This window comes from Prionailurus viverrinus, chromosome B1 (assembly GCF_022837055.1).
Source record: "Prionailurus viverrinus isolate Anna chromosome B1, UM_Priviv_1.0, whole genome shotgun sequence".
Lineage (NCBI taxonomy): Eukaryota > Metazoa > Chordata > Mammalia > Carnivora > Felidae > Prionailurus > Prionailurus viverrinus.
Genome location: NC_062564.1, coordinates 91,692,816 through 91,712,231, shown reverse-complemented (window position 1 = coordinate 91,712,231; position 19,416 = coordinate 91,692,816). Strand labels below are relative to the sequence as shown.

Genomic DNA, 19,416 nt, shown 5'->3' with positions numbered 1-19,416 from the left:
GTGCATCTTTTTTATTTTTATAACTTCTTAAGGTTAGTTTATTTTTGGGGGATAATTTTTAGCCAGTAAGAAGTTTTTTTTTTTTCCTACTGGTGATAAAAGCCCATTTAATTGTTGCTACAATTGATATATTTATCCTCTAGTTTCTTACATTTTGAAAGCTTTGTTTACATAGAGATATATAAATTTATTGTCATTTATTCTCTCATCATATATTTGGAGATTTATAAAGATTTGTAGTTTTAGATTAATGGTTACTTTTATAGGAATGTTTTTTTAGAGTATTCTTGGTCTTCTCACTTTTTTTGGATTCTGTCCATTATTCCCCTCTATGACCAATATTGAATTTCACTCAAAACTTTTTCTTCCTCATCCCCTTTACCTCTAAATCCAATTTGAAGTAATGTCTCTTACTCCTAGTATATACTTATAAGGCAGTTAGTTAAATGATTCTACTTTCCACATGCTCTCTCAATTTTATGAATTGTGAGATTATTATTAAATTATTATTAATAATTAATATAATAATTAATATTAATTATTATTAGATTATTATTAATTTATGAATTTATTAATTGTGTTATTTATCTAAAATGTCATACCGTTTAAATTACACGTGCTTTATCGGTGTTCCTTATGATTATCACTTCTTACAAATAAATATATATCCAATGTTTATCACCAGTTTAAGGTGATGTCCTTAATTGTTTTTGTTTTCTAAAAATAATTTTCTAGTTAATTTCCTCAGGAAGGACTTATGGAAACAATACTCCCTGAGTTCTGTCATATTCTTAAAGTTTGTAGATGGTCTTCACACTAGAAGTTCAATTTAGATGGTATATCTTTTGATCAGAGTTGTTTCCTTTAGATTCTTAAATGAATCACATGGTTTTCTGGCACATGAGTTTAGTGTTGAAAATTAATGCAATCTGATTTTTTTCCTTTATAACTCAGTTCATTTGAATATCAAACTGGCTTTATTCAACAATTCATGAATGTCGTCTAACAAATAGAAAGAGTTGCACAACATGGAAGGCTTTTAAAAGCAGAGAGGGGACGAGGAAAATAATGTATTGTTTTGAGCACCTTCTTTTTGAGGATTGAAAGGGTGTATCAGGTGGATATCGTCACTAGTGTTGAGGTGGTAATTCTAGGTCAACTTTTAAGGGTTGCAATCCTGCGAGAGGCTGAAACTCAGACTAGGTATTAAGTCTTGGTTTGCTGATGTTGGGCTTAGCACAAATGACTCCATTTTGGGTCCATTGTCTCTTTGTTTACAATTTCCCCTCTTTCGATCAGACTCTCAGCTTGAGATGTGATCAAAAATAAGGCATTTCACACCACTCTCAGCTATTGCTCTATATTTCTTACAGCTTTTACTGATCTTCTGTGAAAACATCACTCTTGCGGCAGGAGAAGGCTTCAACGTATCCATACATATAATAAGAAGAATATATTGATAACTGATACTAGGTGGGAGTTGAACGAGAGCCAATTATAGGTGCCCAAAGGGGCCAGAGAAAGAAGGATTGACATGGAAAATTGTTTTTGCAAGTTTATGAACTTAACCGACCACATGGTGGTGGTAACCAGTTTTTACATTTTTGAAGGAGTCTCTCCACCAATGTTTATTCATAATTTGAGTCATCCTAAATGCACCATGGTAGGTGAAGGTATGTAAACACCAAAAAATGGGGTTTTCCAAGGAAGTGGGAAGAAACAAGCCTTCTTGGGTTTCCCATAACTCCCATTGCCCTTTGAACTTTAACCATTGTTTTGCTTTTCTTAATTTCTCTGATTCAGGACTAGACTGTTGCCATGTTGTAAGGCTATCAGGAGGTCAAAAGTCTGGCCACGCAAGGTCATCTTTGCAAAAGCAGAATGGAATTCAACACATTTGCTACAACCTTCATAGATTCTTTGCTTCTGCCTTTGCATGAAAGTCAGCTAGGGCATTCTTCTGATACTCAGGTTCAGTGTTTTTAGAATAGGCCTCAATTTTGATGACAACAGTTTCAGAAGATAAGAGAATAATTTGTTGTCTATTTTTGATTGTGGTTCCAGTGGTCATAAGAAAACCCCTTTGTTTCTAAAACATCCTCAAATTATAAATGACTCCAATGGCATATCAGTATAAATATTAATGATTTGTCCTTTTTATAATTGGCATGTTCTAGTAAGGGTTGGGGCTCTATTTTTTGGACTGATTTAGCTTATGTGAGATTTCCCCTCTCAAATAGTTCATATTGGGTAGTAGCAGGTTGCTAACAATTTTCTAAGTAACAGCTTGGAAATACTTTTTTTTTTTTTTTATTTTTTACAATATAACCCACCAACAGAAATGACCATATCAAGATTAGTCAAAGACATGTCTTGTAAATCAAAATGTGGTGTCACAAAATAGGATATTATTACCTCACAGTTATGGGGCTGGCCTTTGTCAGGCAAGGGTAGCAATGTCACAGGATTTAGAATGTTGCAACGTTAAGGATTTAAATTAAATGGTGAAAGCAGAAGGATCCCATAGGAAGTTAGTCTGCTTGGAGAGAAATGTTGAGTCAATTCAGAATTAAGAAGACTTTTGGACAGCGCGTGGAGTTTGTAAGTAAATGTCATTTTCTAGGGTTAAAGCCACTGAGGCTTCTACTAATTTTGCAGCTGCAGCTCTATAGCCTTAAGGCAGTTTGGATATGCACAAACAACCACTCAAGTTGTGTACTATAATAAGCAATAGGCCTATGTTTATTACCATGTTCTTGTGTGAGCATTCCCAGGGCTTGGTTGTCTCTTTCATACACAAATAAGGTGAAAAGTTCTGAATGGTTAGGTAACTTTGGGGCAGGCAGTTCTTTTAACACTCGTTTTAGTCTTACAAAAGACCTGTTCATGTTTCTTTTCCCAAGGAAGAGGTTCAGGGACTGAAATTTTAGTAAGTTTACAGAATGAAACAAAGAAAAATTAGGAGCCCAAGGTCTGCAATAGCTAGCAAGACCCTAGAAATCCAAGAAGCTGTTGCTTGCTTGTGAGCCTGGGAAATTCGTGGATGAGCTTAATTCTTTTTGGAGATAGCTGGAATCCTTTAGTATTTAGATTATGACTTAGGTAGTAAACAGTGTCTCAGAACAATTGCAATTTCTCTTTAGATACTTTGTCTCTTTTCAGTTAACTATTGTAGCAAATAAACAGAATCCTTTATGGACCAGTAACTGAGTTTAGCAAGAGATTGTCTACATATCCTAAAAGGGTTGATTTTTCTGGGGAACTGGGTGGTATTTAAATCTTGGTGGAATACTTGAGAGAAATAATAAGGGGCCTCAGTGAACCCGTGAGTCATGACTGTCCAGGTATATTGTTGATTGTTCTTAGTAAAGGCAAATGGATATTAGTTGTTAGGGCCTACAGGGATGCTGAGAAAGGCTGAAAAAAGGTCTGTAACAGTGAACCATTTTGAGCGTGGTAAGACTTATAACAAAAAGCTTTTCAGCTTTGGAAGAACTGGGGAATAAGGAGATAGCTATCTTATTAATAGCTCTCAAGTCCTAGACAAATCGCCATCCCCTCACATTAGGTTTTTGGGCTGGGATGGCTGGTGTTAGAGGGGCTGTTTCAGGGTGAACCCCTAGGCAATTAGGTCTTCCATTATTGTTGTGAAGCCTTGTATAGCCTCAGACTTTAATGAATATTGAGGTAATTTGGGAAGAGGTTTAGTTATATCTATCTAAGTTTTTATAGGTTCTGCATTTTTATTCTCCCTATATCAGTATTGGAAGTAGCCTACAGCTTTTCAGTCACCTTGTTCACGTTTGGAGACTTTTGTTGGAATTATTCCTCTTCTATCAAGGGCCGATTGTAAGGAACATGAAAGTTCAGGTCCAGGTTGGTCAGGAACTCTGAGGTAAGGTCTCCATTGGAGGCAAAATATATTGGCCTTTCTCATTTAGAAAGAGCTCTACCTTTATAGTTTGGAGCTGTATCACATAGCAAAACAGAATATTTTTCAGTAAAAGGTGTCAGAGTCATTTGTTGAGTCAGAAATTCTCTCCAAATTCTACTAGATAGCCTCACTATGGAAACCTTTTCACTCTGAAGGATTTTCTTTGAAAAATTTGTTGTCCTCTGAGAGTGAAGTTTCAAGTAGTGAGTGTAGCTTTCTGATACCCACTATAAATTGGCAAGGTTTCCCATTAATTTTAATTGGAGTTCCCCCTTAGCTGCTTATGGAATTATTGGTATCCGTTTACAGAAGGACCTCTCAAAGTCCCATCAACTCTGGAAGAGGCTCATATGGGGGCTTTGCCTTAGGGGTAGATATGAGGGCACTCAGCTCTGTATGAACTGAAGTATTTGCACAGGACCTTGGAAACATTATTTTCCCCAGTGTCCCAATTGATTATAAATCAGTTATCAGTCCGTGGGCCAGTGTTTTGGTGATGGGTCCCTAGCTGGTGCAATGTGAGAGGCCCAGTGTTAACTTCGTTCTCTGGCCTTGAAGCTATTATAGTTGGAAGGCCAATAGTTTGGTGGACTTTTGTTTATGATCTTGTTCCAAAGTCCTTTCAAAGTGTCCAGCTATGGTCATGTGTTTAGTCAGACTGGTGATCTCTTATCTTATTTTCTGCCTTTTTATCCACCCACCTACCTATTTACAAAGAGCACATCTGGAATGTCATAAGATGCTTCCAAACAGGCTTGAAGTCTGACACAGATTCATCTTTCTTTTGTTTGCATGTTTAAAGAATAAACCAATTAGTGTGGGCAGGGAAGGAATCATCTGTAAAATATTAGTTGCTATTCTGAGAGGTTTTTCTGGTCCATGAGGGGGCCATGTTGAAGAGTGAGGATCTCAAAAATCCTCAGGATTTTGCCATTTTGCTTCCTGCATCAATTTTTGGGCTTCACCAGATCCTACCAGTATGCGCTCAAGTTCACAAAGTTCTGGCAGCCCAAGATCATAGGCCCTGACAATGACTCTAAATTCTTCAGAACGTTTTTGGGGATCCTTCTCGGGTTTAGGAAATTCTTTAACCATGGCCTGTAGTTCACTCTTTGACCAAGGAGTAAAAGATACCTGAGGAGGATTGCCTGCAACCTCAGGCAGGTTTCTTTTACAGGATAACTATTTAATAGTCTCTTCAGAGTGGAAAGGAAGTTCAGACCGAAAATTAGTAAAAAAGTGAGTACTGGGTAAAGGAGCATGGAGAGGAACAACAGGAGTTACATTAGTCTTAAAGCTTTTGTTTTAGGTACCTCTTGTATCTTTAATTTTTCATTCTACTTTGGCAACAAATCTTTCAAATAGTCTATTTTGGAATCTTGAAGACTTTCGGAAGTTTCTGCATACCAATAAAAATAGGTATCCCATTCTATTCGTTTAATTCAGGAATCTTTGCTTTCAAGTGCACTTCTTAAATAGATAATCTTGTCTAATTGGAACATACCCCATAATGGCCATTGCAATTTGAGGCTGTTTTTAGAAAGATTTTGCCATTTTTGTAGATATTTATAGCTTCGGAGACCATGGTTCTTACACATAAAACAAGCAGGTATGCCAGAAGGTGGCAAGCCTAACTCTTTGGAGTTTAAGGATTCCATTGCTTGTTCATCTTCTTTTTCCTTTTTTTTTTTTAAGCTAAGCCTTTGGGTCTTTCAGAACCAAACTAATACTTAAGGGAGATGTGCCATTGGGCTGGAGATTGTGTGGTGTTTTACAGGATACCCTGTTGCGTGGAAATATTCTTGAGGTTGGCAGGTGACCTAATGACCTAGTGTCAGTCTGACCTGTTCTGTGACCACCTTATTCTAACATAGGAGTCTAGAGTTAGTTGAAAGGTGTTCTAACATCTTTTTAGTGTTCAACCCATGCCCACCAACCTTTATAGCCTTTTTTTTTTTTGGCTTCCAAGATTCCCTTTAGCAATAACCTTTATCTACACAGAATAAGACAAAAAAACCTGTGCACATTAACATACCAGCAGTAACCAACAGATGTAACTGTGGCCTGGCCAGGAGAAGGCCCTGTGCACAACACCAAAAATTCCCCACTGTGGGGATTAGGGGTAAGAATTCGATGAGCAGACTCCAAAGAATGGAAAGGGCAGACTGATTGCAAATAAATGGGGAACTGCACCTGTCACCAGCAATTCCCAACATGGAATGTGGAGAATGATGTCAAACAAACAGGGAATCATAGACTAAATTGTAGCACTTCCCAGCATGGAATCTGGGCATAGAACCATGGGCTGGGGTTTCCAATCAAATGGGGAATTGCTCTCTGAACTACTAGCAGTTCCCTGTGAGGAATAAGAATTTCAGTCAAATGGGGACCTGACTGGAAAGCCAATTAGACTGGGAGCTCAATGCAAAGAGGGCAGAGCTCAGGACCAAGAGGAACGTAACCATGGCCCTTGGACACAGAGGACTCAAAAGGGTTTGTGGGCACCACCGTTGTGTTTCTTACTGTCCTCAGTGCTGTGGGAAGTCTCCTTCTGTCCTGCTGCTGCCACCAAATCTGTTAAAACACAAAATACAACTAAGTAAAATTGAATATCTAATTGGCTTTATTCAACAATTCATGAATCAGGCAACATCTCATCTAACAAACAGAAATTAATTCTGAAGAACTATACAAAATGGAAGTCTTTTAAAAGCAGAAAGGAGACAAGACAAGGAGAGTAGTGTATTGTTTCAGGCAAGGTCACTCTTCTTTGGAGAATGAAAGAGGGTCTATCAAGTGGATTACCTCACTAGTGCTGAGCAGGTAATTCCAGATCAACTGGCTAAAGGCGAAAATCCTTGGAGAGTCTGAAGTTCCAGTTAGCTTAGTAATTAAGTCTTGGTTTGATGACGGGGAGTCAATAACTCCATTTTGGGCCTGTAGTCTCTTTTTTAAGAACACTAAATCCAAAGAAAGCAGAAGAAAGGAAATAAGAAAGAATTAAAACAGAAATAAACAAAACACAATACAAAGAAAAAATTGAGAAATAATTGAGAAAACTAATGAAACCAAATTTGATTCCTTTAAGAAGTAAACAAAATTTTTCTATCAATATGCCCAAGAGAATTGAAAATACATATTTGCAGTAAAGTTTGCACACAAATGTCACAACAATATTATTCACAATAGCCAGGAAGTAGAAACAACGCAAATGTTGAATGAATAAACAGAACGTGGAATGTTATTCATCCACAAAAAGGAGTAAGTTACGATGCATGCTGCAACATGGATAGAACTTTGAAATACCGAACTAAGTGAAAGAAGCCAGGGACAAAACGCCATACATTGTATGACACCATTTATATGTAATGTTCAGAACAGGCATATCCTTATCTACATAAATTAGATTATGGTTGCTGGGTGCTGGAAGGAGGAGAGAATAGGGAATGACTGCTAATGGATGCATGAGGTTTCTTTTGAATGATGAAAATGTTCTGGAATGGGATAATGGCGATGTTGTACAACTTTGTAAGTACACACAAAAAACTGAAGTGCACACTTGGAAATTGCAAATGTTATGGTACATGAATTATAGCTCAAAAAAAGAAAAAGATATCTATAATAATTTTCACAGCTGCATTATTCACTTATAGTCCATATAGGAGGGAGTAGGAAGGTATCGGTAATGTACTGTTTCTTCGCTTGAGTGGTGATCACATAAATCAACTTACTTTTGTATTATTCATCAAGTTATATGCTTAAAATTTCTTTTTTTTTTTTTTCAATTTTTTTTTCAACGTTTATTTATTTTTGGGACAGAGACAGAGACAGAGCATGAACAGGGGAGGGGCAGAGAGAGAAGGAGACACAGAATCAGAAACAGGCTCCAGGCTCTGAGCCATCATCAGCCCAGAGCCCAACGCGGGGCTCGAACTCCCGGACCGCGAGATCGTGACCTGGCTGAAGCCGGACGCTTAACCGACTGCGCCACCCAGGCGCCCCCTAAATTTCTACATTTTTCTAGATGCACATTATATTTTAATACAGATTTATTTTTTCACTATATGAAGTTTATTGTCAAATTGGTTTCCATACAACACCCAGTGCTCATCCCAAAAGGTGCCCTCCTCAATACCCATCACTCACACTCCCCTCCCTCCCACCCCCCATCAACCCTCAGTTTGTTCTCAGTTTTTAACAGTCTCTTATGCTTTGGCTCTCTCCCACTCTAACCTCCTTTTTTTTTTTTTCCTTCCCCTCCCCTATGGGTTTCTGTTAAGTTTCTCAGGATCCACATAAGAGTGAAACCATATGGTATCTGTCTTTCTCTGTATGGCTTATTTCACTTAGCATCACACTCTCCAGTTCCATCCATGTTGCTACAAAGGGCCATATTTCATTCTTTCTCATTGCCACATAGTACTCCATTGTGTACATAAACCACAATTTAAAATAATTGAAAAGAACTAAGTAAATATTCTTCATCAATATGTAGATCTTTCCCCAAACTTATTCACCCATACTTGTTTAGGCAAATGCCGCTCTATGTGTGTACTTCCTTACCCAATACCCAGCAGCATATTTGGTAAGATGCATCGACTTGCTGCTGGATGTGATTTCTCTACCCCGTATGTCTTCTTCTTAAGGACTTAAAACTTGCTTTACTTTTTGGCAGGACAGTTCCCATCTAGTGTTCCTTCTAGAATAAGATCAGATCTCCCACAAAAGAAATATATCCATCCTATATCTTAAAACATGAAAAAGCATAGGTAGGGAAGATAATGAGCTTTTGTTTAAAAAAATAATCAAATATTTAAAAATAACATCCTAAATGTTTGAAGGTGAGCTTCTCTGACCTTCTCAAAAGACTTGCTTTTTTTCTCCCTGAAACACTATGCCATGTGGTCGAATTTCAAAAAAGTTTCTGCTGCCCCTGTAGTATAACATCTTATTCAGAGCCTTCCTTGACCCTTGTGAGGAAAAAATAAAAAAGAAAAGAAAAATACTTCCATTTTGAAAAGAAGATCTCTTACTTACTTTGATCTTGCAATAAATCCTCATCAGTTTTTTTTTTCATAAACCAGTTGGCAGATTTCTTTTACCCCTTGTAATAGACAGCACACTATCTGATAAAAAGTTAAAGCTTTGAATGAGTCAGGGATTAACTTGATATTCTGAAGAAGTTGAAATAAAACCAGTTTATTTCCAGCATGTCGGTTTAGGGAAACGGTAGCATAAGAAAAGGATTAAAAGATGCACAGGGACAAAAGAATGCCAGGTCTCCTCAACCATGGTGAAGATTTACACCTGACTTTAAGAGTAATGGGAGGACAAGACAGGTTCTTAACCAGCATGACATGATCAAATTTGCATGTGAGAGTATCATTTTGGTTCAAATCAAAATAAATATTAGAATAAAATAAGATTACCACATAATCTCCGTGCCAATTGCTTTTAACCAATTGTAATCTATACAATGTAAATGTCATTTGTGTAAGTACTATCTATAAAACATTAGTGAATAGAGTGGTGAATAATACTAGATTATTGTTTCTAACACCTCCCTTGGTATTTTAGTAAAATAGCAATGTGTCAAAATAGTCTAGTTGTGATTCTAATATTTGGCTTGCATTGAAATTGAGGCATTTCTTTAATTACCAAAGATTTGCTGCAATTACTATTATAAAGGCTTACTTTAATTTCAAGGAAATAGGATTGGCAGTATGTCAAACTGTGGTGCATTGGCATGCCACTGGCACATGTACAAAGATACGATGAAATGTAAATCAAAATTGTGATTCACTATAGACTGTCAGATATGGTTTCCTGAGATAAGAAAATTCCAATGGAAATATCAAATTAAATACTCACACACACACACACACACACACACACACACCCCACAATGAATCATAAGCAATATTCACTCTACATAAAAATATATATATATATAATATCCACTATTTCAGTGGCATTGCCTTTGGAACTCAAATGTGCTATTGGTACTTAGCAGAACTTAAAGATGAGTATATTTTTAATATCTAAGTGATGTAAATATAAATGGCTTAACAAACCCTGATGCAATATCATTGTACAAACTGCCAATATTTCTCAGAAGCTAAGCATTTTCTCTACTATGGCAAAGAATCCCACTAGTAGAATAATTTTTCTTCTCTTGCTTGATGGATTCAGTTGTTTCATTTAGGGAAGTTAAAAATACTTAAGAGCATTCTGTGAACACTAAGACATGACCATGAGACAAAACTAACATATAGCTATAATTATTTCCTCTGAGCAAACCTGGAGAGTAATCTGACCTTAGATTTAAATCTAATTGTAATTATAACTCACAATTTAGTACATCTGTATTTTTTTTCAAATCTAAATGTAATTGTAACTCAGAATTTAGTACAGTTACATTTTTAAAAAAAAGGGTGCAGGGTTAAAATGACTGAAAATTATACCACATTCATGTATATAGAAATAAATATATTGAAAAGCTGTGGGTAAGTCCAATTTTGTTAATTCCTATAATTTAAGTGTACTAAATGACCTAATAACAAATATTTTAGTAAAGGAAACTAGCACCTATTAATTTATCTTTGTGGTTAAGATGGTTTATATATTGGAGTTATATTTTATAATGCTTTAGATTTTTCCCAAGATTTATTCATGAAATTGTCAGTAGGAACTTTCTTAAAAATTCCTTATATAGAATATATAAAGTTGGTGATATGGGAATACCTTAGAGATATTGTGGGTTTGTTTGTTGACCACTGTAATAAAATGAATGTCCCAACAAAGTGAGTCAAATGATTTTTTTGGTTTCTCAGTGCATATAAAAGTTATGTGTACATTATACTATAGTCTATTTAGCATGCAATAGCATCAAAAGGAAAATACAATGTACATACTGTAATTTAAAAATACTTTATTGTTAAAAAAATGCTAACCACCACCTGAGCTTTTAGCAAGTGATAAACAATGATCACAGATCACCATAACAAACATAAGAATAACGAAAAAAATTGAAATATTGCAATTATCAAAATATCACACAGCGATATGAAGTGAGCAGCTCCTGTTGGAAAAGTGGTGCCAATAAACTTGCTCAATAAAGGGTTGTCACAAACTTTGAACTTGAAAGAAACACAATATCTGCGAAGCACAATAAAATGAGGTATGCTTGTATACACAGTACTTTAAGTCTTTTCCCTCTGGTGGTATGATTCTAAAACATTAGCATGCATGAAAACATATGTGGCTTAGACTACCTTATATTAAAAATCAAGAAACCAATACCTATTAAATGTAGATTTGTTTTGAAAAACTCTTGACCATTTATAATCTGTTGACAATCGTTTTTTGTTGAAAACCCATGTGGGTGGCTAAATTGAATCTGACCTTTTCAGTTAATATCTTCAGCAGATGCTTAATTTAGACCTAATAGAGTATGATATGTAAAAACCTAAATCCCATTACTAAACAAAAAATAATTTAATCTTATACACAAAAGATTGCATAATTTGTTCCTTAGGATTGTACAATTTGAGGTAGGTAGAAAAAAAAATCATCTTTTGACTCACATTGAAATTACTAGTAAGGACAAAATGTAATTGTAAGAACTGTTTGTAATCAAACAATTAAAAGAAAAAAGAAAAAAATCAAATAAGTACTGAAATTCAAAATTAAATATAAATAATAAAAAAATATTGAGGATTTAGTCGATACATACTCCTACATCCATTTCTACTCTTGGATCTTCCTGTCCTAACTGTAACTGTATTCTGGACAGAACTTGGAAAGTTGATTACTTCCTCAATTCTAGTGGCAGATCTTGTTTAATCTTTACATCAGTAATGGACAATGAGAACTGAGGAGGAAAGTTGTTAAAAGGTTTCCAGGAAAGACACCACCTTCTGAATGTTGTGTCTCAGTAGGACAGGAATTCCTGCAGCCATCTTGACACTTCCTGATGGTAGAGCTAAGATATAATGGGGGAAAAGCCAAGAGAATCCAAAGTGGTAACAGAAGTTTAGTATACCATGCCTGAAGATACTTTAACTGAATATTTTGTTAGGTAAGATTTCCTTTTCTAGTGTGAGTTGGAATTTTCTGTCAGCTAAAGATACCATGAGGATATTTAATTTGTTCTACTCTTTAAAATGCAGATTTTTTAAGAAGTTTTTTAATGTACTGTTTTATCTACCAAAAAAGTTATACTATAGGAGGTATATTTTCTAAATACAAGTAATCTAATTAGAAATCCTCAATAGAGGATTTTTAGCTGAATTTTATTTTAGCAATTAAATGCAGAAGTGTTTTAAATATAGTCCATTATTCCTCATGAAAACTTGGTCTATATTAGTGGTTCTTCTCAATCATGGTCCCATAATTATAAAAACTGTAGAAGAAGTATTAATTCATGTGGAGTTGGTCTTTTGAAACATTAAGTATGAGTATCTTCATTTAAAATGGAAGTTGTTTTCAGTTTACTCTTAAGAGAAACATATCTTTAGAAAATTAGAAATACTTAAAACTTAAATAAATCATTTAGACATGTCTTTACCATGAGAGATTAAACGTCATTTGACCTTTCCTCAATGGATTTATAAAAACTATTATGAACATAAATTTACCAATTCTAAACCACTTTAAAGTTTATTTTTACTAACTATAGATTTCCATTTAAAAATTTAAAAATATTTAAAAACTTAACATTTTTATTTATTTATTTATTTTAATGTTTATTTATTCTTGAGAGAGAGAGACAGAGAGACAGAGAGAAAGGCAGAGCGTGAGCAGGGGAGGGGCACAGAGAGAGGAAGACACAGAAAACTGAAGCAGGCTCCAGGCTCCGAGCCATCAGCTCAGAGCCTGATGTGGGCCTCGAACCCATGAACCGTGAAGACCATGACCTGCCCTGAAGTTGGACGCTTAACCAACTGAGCCACCCAGGTGCCCCAAAATAATTTTAAAAGTTTAAATAAATGTTAGAAGGCACATTTATTGAATTGGCTGTGCATGCAAGCAGGCATCCATACAACAAAGTTGGCAATGTGTGTGTGGAGAGGGAGGCAAGAATAGAGTTGCTCAAGGCACCTATAGAAATTAGCTCTTACTGGAATGCTTATCAGAAAAGTAAAGATTCTTATTTCTCAAGACACTTGGGCATAATAATTAAATTTTCTTCAAAGAATGAACTTACACTGCCAACTAGGATTACCTGATACTGTCACACACACACACACGCACACAATTGAGAAAGCAAACATTTAAATAAATTAATCAGGAAAATCCACGGGATTATGTATTTTTGTGAGCTTAGTCATTTCTCACAGTAAATATTAAGAATAAGCAAATTCTCCTAAAATGGTAGAATATTGTGTCACGAAGCTACAGCTACAATTCATCCAGACATCTGATCTTATGTCCTATTAATTCCTTGTGCACATAGCAGAGAACTCAGTTCCCTGATATTATCTCAACAATCCATTTACAAGCATGATGAAATATTGTTCAAATATTTGAACACTTCGATAGACTGGATTATCCAGAAAGAGATGTCAAGGCTTGACATGCCCACTACACTTCCCAGCCCTGTTGCCTAGTCTCCTTCTCAGTAACGCTGTGCTTTTGAAGTAAATACTTCACACGGTGATTCACAGGCCCAGTGAATTACAGTAGGTATGAGTGTCACAGAGATTCTTACAGAAGGTAGGTATTTACCAAACATATTAATAAAGGTTGAAAAGGAAGACAATTTTAAAGGATTTACTATAGGCTGTCGATAAAATACTCCACAGACAAAAGTTGTGCTTAGAAATTGTTGAGAATATAAAACTCTGAAAGTAACAGAAGATAATACCAATTAATTAATTGTGTGTGTGTGTCTGCATGTATATTTGAATGGTTCAAAGTGTTTTGAATCATGACATCAAAGCCATCTAAGTAAAAGACTAAAAAATCTAAGTTAAAAATTTAACTTTGGAATGACCCTCAAAACTACAAACAAAGTGGAAATATCGGGGGAAAACAGTCTAACATTTTGTCCTTAATATGTAAAGAAATGTCATAAATCCACACAAATGAAAAACAACCCAAAAGAAAAACAAACTAAAATAATGAAACATTAGTTCACAAATATGAAAATGCATATGGCCAACAGATAGAAGAAATGCTGTTTAACTTTTATATAGTAAAAAAAAAGTAACCATGAAATATTCTGCTTTATGCATCATGTTGAATTAGATAACAACTTAAACATAATCCCTTGTTCTTGGGGAATATGGAAATGGACAATCCTCCACACTGATAATGGAAATGGCACAAATTTTCAGGAGAACATTTGGGCAATATTCATCAAAGTTATTTTAAAAATTGCTCACCTTTTAAACATTAATTCCAATGAACTACATATTTTTGTAAGAAAATAATTGGATATATCAGCATACATAAATTTGCAAGGATGTTGATCTCCAAGCTGTCTATGACAGAAAAAAAAAAGGGGGGGGGGATAAGAAACAATGTAACAATCTTGATACCTGTGTTTCAAGAGGAAATTCATTATATTATGGTACAAACATTGAAGGAACAAAACTCATTAAAATTATAATGCAGATAATTATTTGTGGATATGCAAGTTGACTATGGCATACTGTAAAATAAAGAAAATAATTTATAGAAGTTATAATATGATTCTTTTTTTTGTTAAAGTATCTATGTGTATTGTATAAAATTTGGGAAGATAATGCAACAAATTTTAACAGAAGATTTGTCTGCATAATGGTATCATATGTTGCTGTAAATTTTTTCGTTTTCCACATTTTTTTCATTGTTCAAAAGAGACTTTTAATTTAGAAAATGTGCCAGAATAAACATATAGTTATATGAAAATAAACAGAAACAGATTTTCTCATTCTCTCATAGCTAAAGTATTGCCAAAGAAAATATTTTAATATATCTTTTGTATTGATAATATAAGAAATGGAAGATTTCAATATATGGTTACAGGAAACCACTAAGCAGATAAAAAAATAAAATAAAATAAAACAGCAACAACAAGAACAACAAACCTATTCTCCAGACACCTTTGGTAAAACAGAATTGTAAAAGTAATTATTCAAATGTAAATAAATAACTCTTGTCTTGGTTTCCAAGGTGGATTTCAAATAGCACATGATAAAAATCAATACAATAAAGCCCTTTTTAAAAAAGTATAAAACAAAGTTGAATAATATAGATCAAAGGTAGGAGAGAAAGAGAGACCTGGAAATGGGACCAAAATAAAAATTTTACTAGAAAATAGGCAAATTGATGAAATCTCAGTTTGTCAGAAAATCAGTGAGCTTCTGATACATCAAGGCTAATACTGAATGTTAATTCAGTAGCACTCACGGTCTAATAAAAAGAGACATGAGTTAATAGAAATAAAGAAACATACTTTCTGAACCCTGAGATAATATCATTACATAGACCAATATAAAATATACATTGAGAAACATTTGTTAAGAATTTCTATGTTCTCTATATAGGACTTTGATTAATATTGGTGCCTGGCAAAAAGTTAAGGCATAATCCTAAACTGTACAAATAGGAAGAGAATTAAGATAAAGCTTACTTTTTGTCACCTTAATTGATACAAGTATATAACATAAGGAATGTTGAAGTTAAAGTTTTACCACTCAAGTCCCAATTTTGATAATCAACAAGTCCCTGAACTATAGCCTACCAATGGAAAGAACAGCAAAATATCTTATCAATCAGATTTGTAGGCAACATTAAAAAACTCCATCATTAATTTCAGCCATCACAAAAACAATCATATCTGTATATAAATTGAAAAGAAACTGAACTACTTCCTAGTATGTTAAACATTAATTCAGAATGAAATTACATACTGAATTTACACTAGCAATTCTTAAACCTTTGGTTTTTTTTAAAAAGCTGAAATGAGAAATTAGAAAATTTCTGTTTGTAAAAATAAATCACTTTGTGATTCTTAGGTATAAGAACTATTTTTAGCATATTTTCACAGAAGAAATTAAAGCTAGCAATATTATTAAAATAAGAAAGAAAATATGATATGAACTCAAATAATTACCTCACTGCAGATGGTTCAAAATGTAATAAAAATATATCTAATTATTCTTATTGCTATGAATACTAAATCAAAATCAGAATAATACACAATATTATAATTAGAAGATGTGCCCCTGTGAAATGAATCAAGCTTCCGAGATTCATTTATTTTTCCACCAAAGAAAAAAATAGCTTCATATACAAAACCTTTTATCACAAAGTTTACTAAATCAAGGGACCATCAGCTGGGATTTGAAATGTTTCTGAGGCTAATTCAGGCAGAGATCACGGTCATTCCCAAGGCTGCTGCAAACACGGGCTGCCGTGGTAAGTGTTTCTCTCCTAGGGCTTCTGGGCCAGGGCAATGTAGAGTGGCTTGGAGCCCAAGATACGGCCATTCATCTCAGCCATTGCTTTAGTGGCCTCCTCAGGAGAGGAGAAGCAGATCAAGCCAAACCCTTTGCTTCGCCCTTCTTCCCGCATTATCTTGACTCTGCTAATTGATCCAAATGAAGAAAATTCCCTCCACAGTTTCTCATCATCAATGGTGTCATCGAGATTCTTAATATAGAGCTTCATGCCTTGGCACCTCCGAAATCTTTCCTGTTTCAGCTGCTCAAACACTTGCTTTAACTCGGCCTGTCGCTCGGATTTCTTTTGCGCCCGGCCTACAAAAAGCAGCTGTCCGTTTATATCCTTTCCATTCATTTCTTCAACGGCCTTTTTGGCAGCCTCATGGCTATCAAAACTCACAAAGCCAAAGCCTTTGGATTTCCCACTGGAATCTGTCATCACCTTCACACTCAGGGTTTTACCATATTTACTGAAAACTTCCTTCAGTCTCTCATCATCCATGTCATCTCCAAAGTTTTTGATGTAAACATTGGTGAATTCATTGGCCTTGTTGCGGAGCTCGGCTTCCCGATCTTTACGGTTTTTGAATCTGCCGACAAACAGCCTGCAGTCCTTAAGCAGAGCCCCATTCATCTCCTCGATGGCCCTGTCGGCTGCGATCTGGTTCTGAAAGTGCACAAATGCATAGCCCCTAGATCCTTGGTCATCACTCATCACCTTGGAGGAAAGGATCTTCCCAAAGGCTGAAAAATGTTCATAGAGGGTTTTGTTATCAATGGATCTGTCCAGATTCTTGATGAACACGTTCCCGATGCCCGACTTCCTTAAGTAGGCATCGCGCTGAGACCACATGAGGCGGATGGGTTTGCCCTTTATCGTGTCAAAGTTCATCGTGTCCAGAGCCCTCTGGGCATCGGCCAGCTTCAGGAAGTTCACGTAGGCATAGCCCAGAGAGCGGCGGGTGACCAGGTCCCTGCAGATGCGGATGGACAGCACAGGCCCCACGGTGCTGAACTTTTTGAACAGCAAGTCCTCGGTGACATCTGCGTGGAGGTCACCCACGTACAGCGACGCCTGGCGGTACTTGGCTGCCACATTCATCTCCTTGCTCCTCCCCACCGCAAGCCTGTCCCAGGAGCTCTCAGTGCGATTCCTGCAGGAGGGGTCACCAGGACAGGGTTTGGGCCTGGCTCGTGCGTGGTGGCCCCAGGATCACCGCTTAGAGGCTGTGAGGTGTTCAGGTACAGTTCCACCAGGTTGAGAGCAACAGCCTCATCAAAAAGCACCCCCCCCCCCACCCCGGCCCGGCCCCGCAACCAATTCAGCTCTATTTGGAAGATGGCAACAGAATTCTGAGCTCTCCAAGAAAGGCTGATAGAACCAGACGCTTCTTGCCCACCAATGTGTGAGAGATCTTCAAGGGGGTGGGCTGGCCCCCAATCTGAGCGTTTTCTACAGACACTCGGGTTGCTGGTTTCTGAATAAAAAATAGGCCTCGCTCAGGCTGCTGTAAAGTTACAGCCTCCGGGGGAAGAACTCCACAAGTGGCACTCGAGGCGGCTGCCCGGGGCCGCGGAGCGTGGGCGGAGGGCGCGGGGCCGCGGCGAGACCCGAACCCCCCGAACCGCCCGGGGCGGGGGGGGGGGGGGGGCGAGTCCTGCAAGCGCCGCCGCCGAGGCGCGGCCGGGGCCAAAGCGGGCTGCGGGCGCCCTGGCAAAAACCCCGGCCGCTCTCGGAACCGCAGACCCGGCGCGGCGCCCGGGGATGGGCGGGTGGGGGGGGGAGGGGAAGCGGACAGACCGACGGACGCGGCCCAGCAAGGCTGCGGCCCGAGCAGGGGCTGGGGGCTCACCCGGGCTGCGGCCGGCGGGGGGCGGGCTGGCGGCTGGCGGGAAACCCGGAACTCGCGCGCTGAACTTCCCGCGCACCCGCTGCCAAGTGGGATGTTTTCTTTTTAATATTTTTTGAGAATGTTTGTCTTCCCCCCGCCCCTCTCACACATTTCCCACCTCCCTCGGACAGTTGCGCGGAGAAGCAGGAGGCGGTGACTGGGGTGGAGAGAGGCTGACTAGGGGAGTGGCCCTAATAAACCCACCCGCCTGCGGGGCTGTGCACGGGTCTGACTGAAGGAGCTTTTTCCCACTGTGGATCGGGGCTGGTCACTTCCTCGCTGAAAACCCTCCAGTGGCTTCCTTTCACTCTTGGATGAGGCCCAACATCCTCACCTTGTTGTACGAAGTTGAAGTTCTGCAGTATCAGTTCCAGTCTCAACTTGCTGCTCGGTTTCCCTTAATAAAATCCATGGCATGACTTTTTTTTTTTTCTTTTCTTTTTCTTTTTCTTCCCCAGGGCCACCTTTACAAAAATGTGCTTCTCAACCATCAGTTTAAATGCTCTCTGCAAATAGAAATTTTCCTTAAGTGACTTCTGAAAGTTTGTATTTTGCTCCTAGAAACTTACACTACATTGCACTTTCATAGCGTTTGTTTAATTACAATCTGATGTGATTCCATGATGGTAGGGGCCATGCCCATTTTATTCCTAGGCCCAATTCCGGGACTTTCAGAAATGGGATGCTCAATATTTATTAAATGAATTGATTGCACGGAACGGATGTGATATTTAACCCGAGGCCGATGTTCACCCTCAGAGACATGAAGATGGTGTCCCTTGCCTCAGAGTGTTGTAAGGCTTGGATGAATGAATGTATCTGGAAATGTCTAGCACAGTATCTGACAGTAATAGCTTTTCAGTAGCATTGATTTTATTTACCGTAGCTTTACATAAATTCCTTAACATCATTCTCATAAAACCTTAAAATTTGCATCCTAACACATCTTAGGGATAGTCACCTGCAAAACTGAGTTGGGTGGACCACTTTATATAAGGCTAATTTAGTGCTTTTCAAACTTTAATGGGCATAGGAATCACCTGGGGATTTCGTTTGAATGCAGATTCTGATGTAGCAACTTGGAATGGACTGGAAATTCTACCTTTCTAAAAAGCTCCTGAGTGATGCAAATTCTGTTGGTCTGTGAACAATGCTA

General features: G+C 37.3%; 1 protein-coding gene across 4 annotated transcripts; it reads right to left on the bottom strand.

The window, feature by feature from the left end:
- Positions 1–5,768: 5,768 nt before the first annotated feature.
- PABPC4L (poly(A) binding protein cytoplasmic 4 like) lies at positions 5,769–18,403 on the bottom strand. 4 transcript variants are annotated; one of them, XR_007151840.1, is made up of 4 exons: positions 16,223–18,403; positions 14,323–14,417; positions 6,740–6,894; positions 5,769–6,508 (listed from the first exon to the last, which is right to left on the bottom strand). XR_007151840.1 is itself a non-coding variant. In XM_047857473.1 (2 exons), exon 2 carries the CDS (start codon positions 17,468–17,470, stop codon positions 16,358–16,360), a length of 1,113 nt encoding a protein of 370 aa, XP_047713429.1. In that variant the 5' UTR covers positions 17,471–17,846; positions 18,222–18,403; the 3' UTR covers positions 15,989–16,357. The 4 variants fall into 4 exon arrangements, 2 of the variants coding, with proteins under 2 accessions (XP_047713429.1, XP_047713430.1); XR_007151839.1 differs by lacking the exons at positions 5,769–6,508; positions 6,740–6,894 and having other exon boundaries at positions 12,826–14,421; XM_047857473.1 differs by lacking the exons at positions 5,769–6,508; positions 6,740–6,894; positions 14,323–14,417 and having other exon boundaries at positions 15,989–17,846; positions 18,222–18,403.
- Between the last annotated feature and the right edge of the window lie 1,013 nt (positions 18,404–19,416).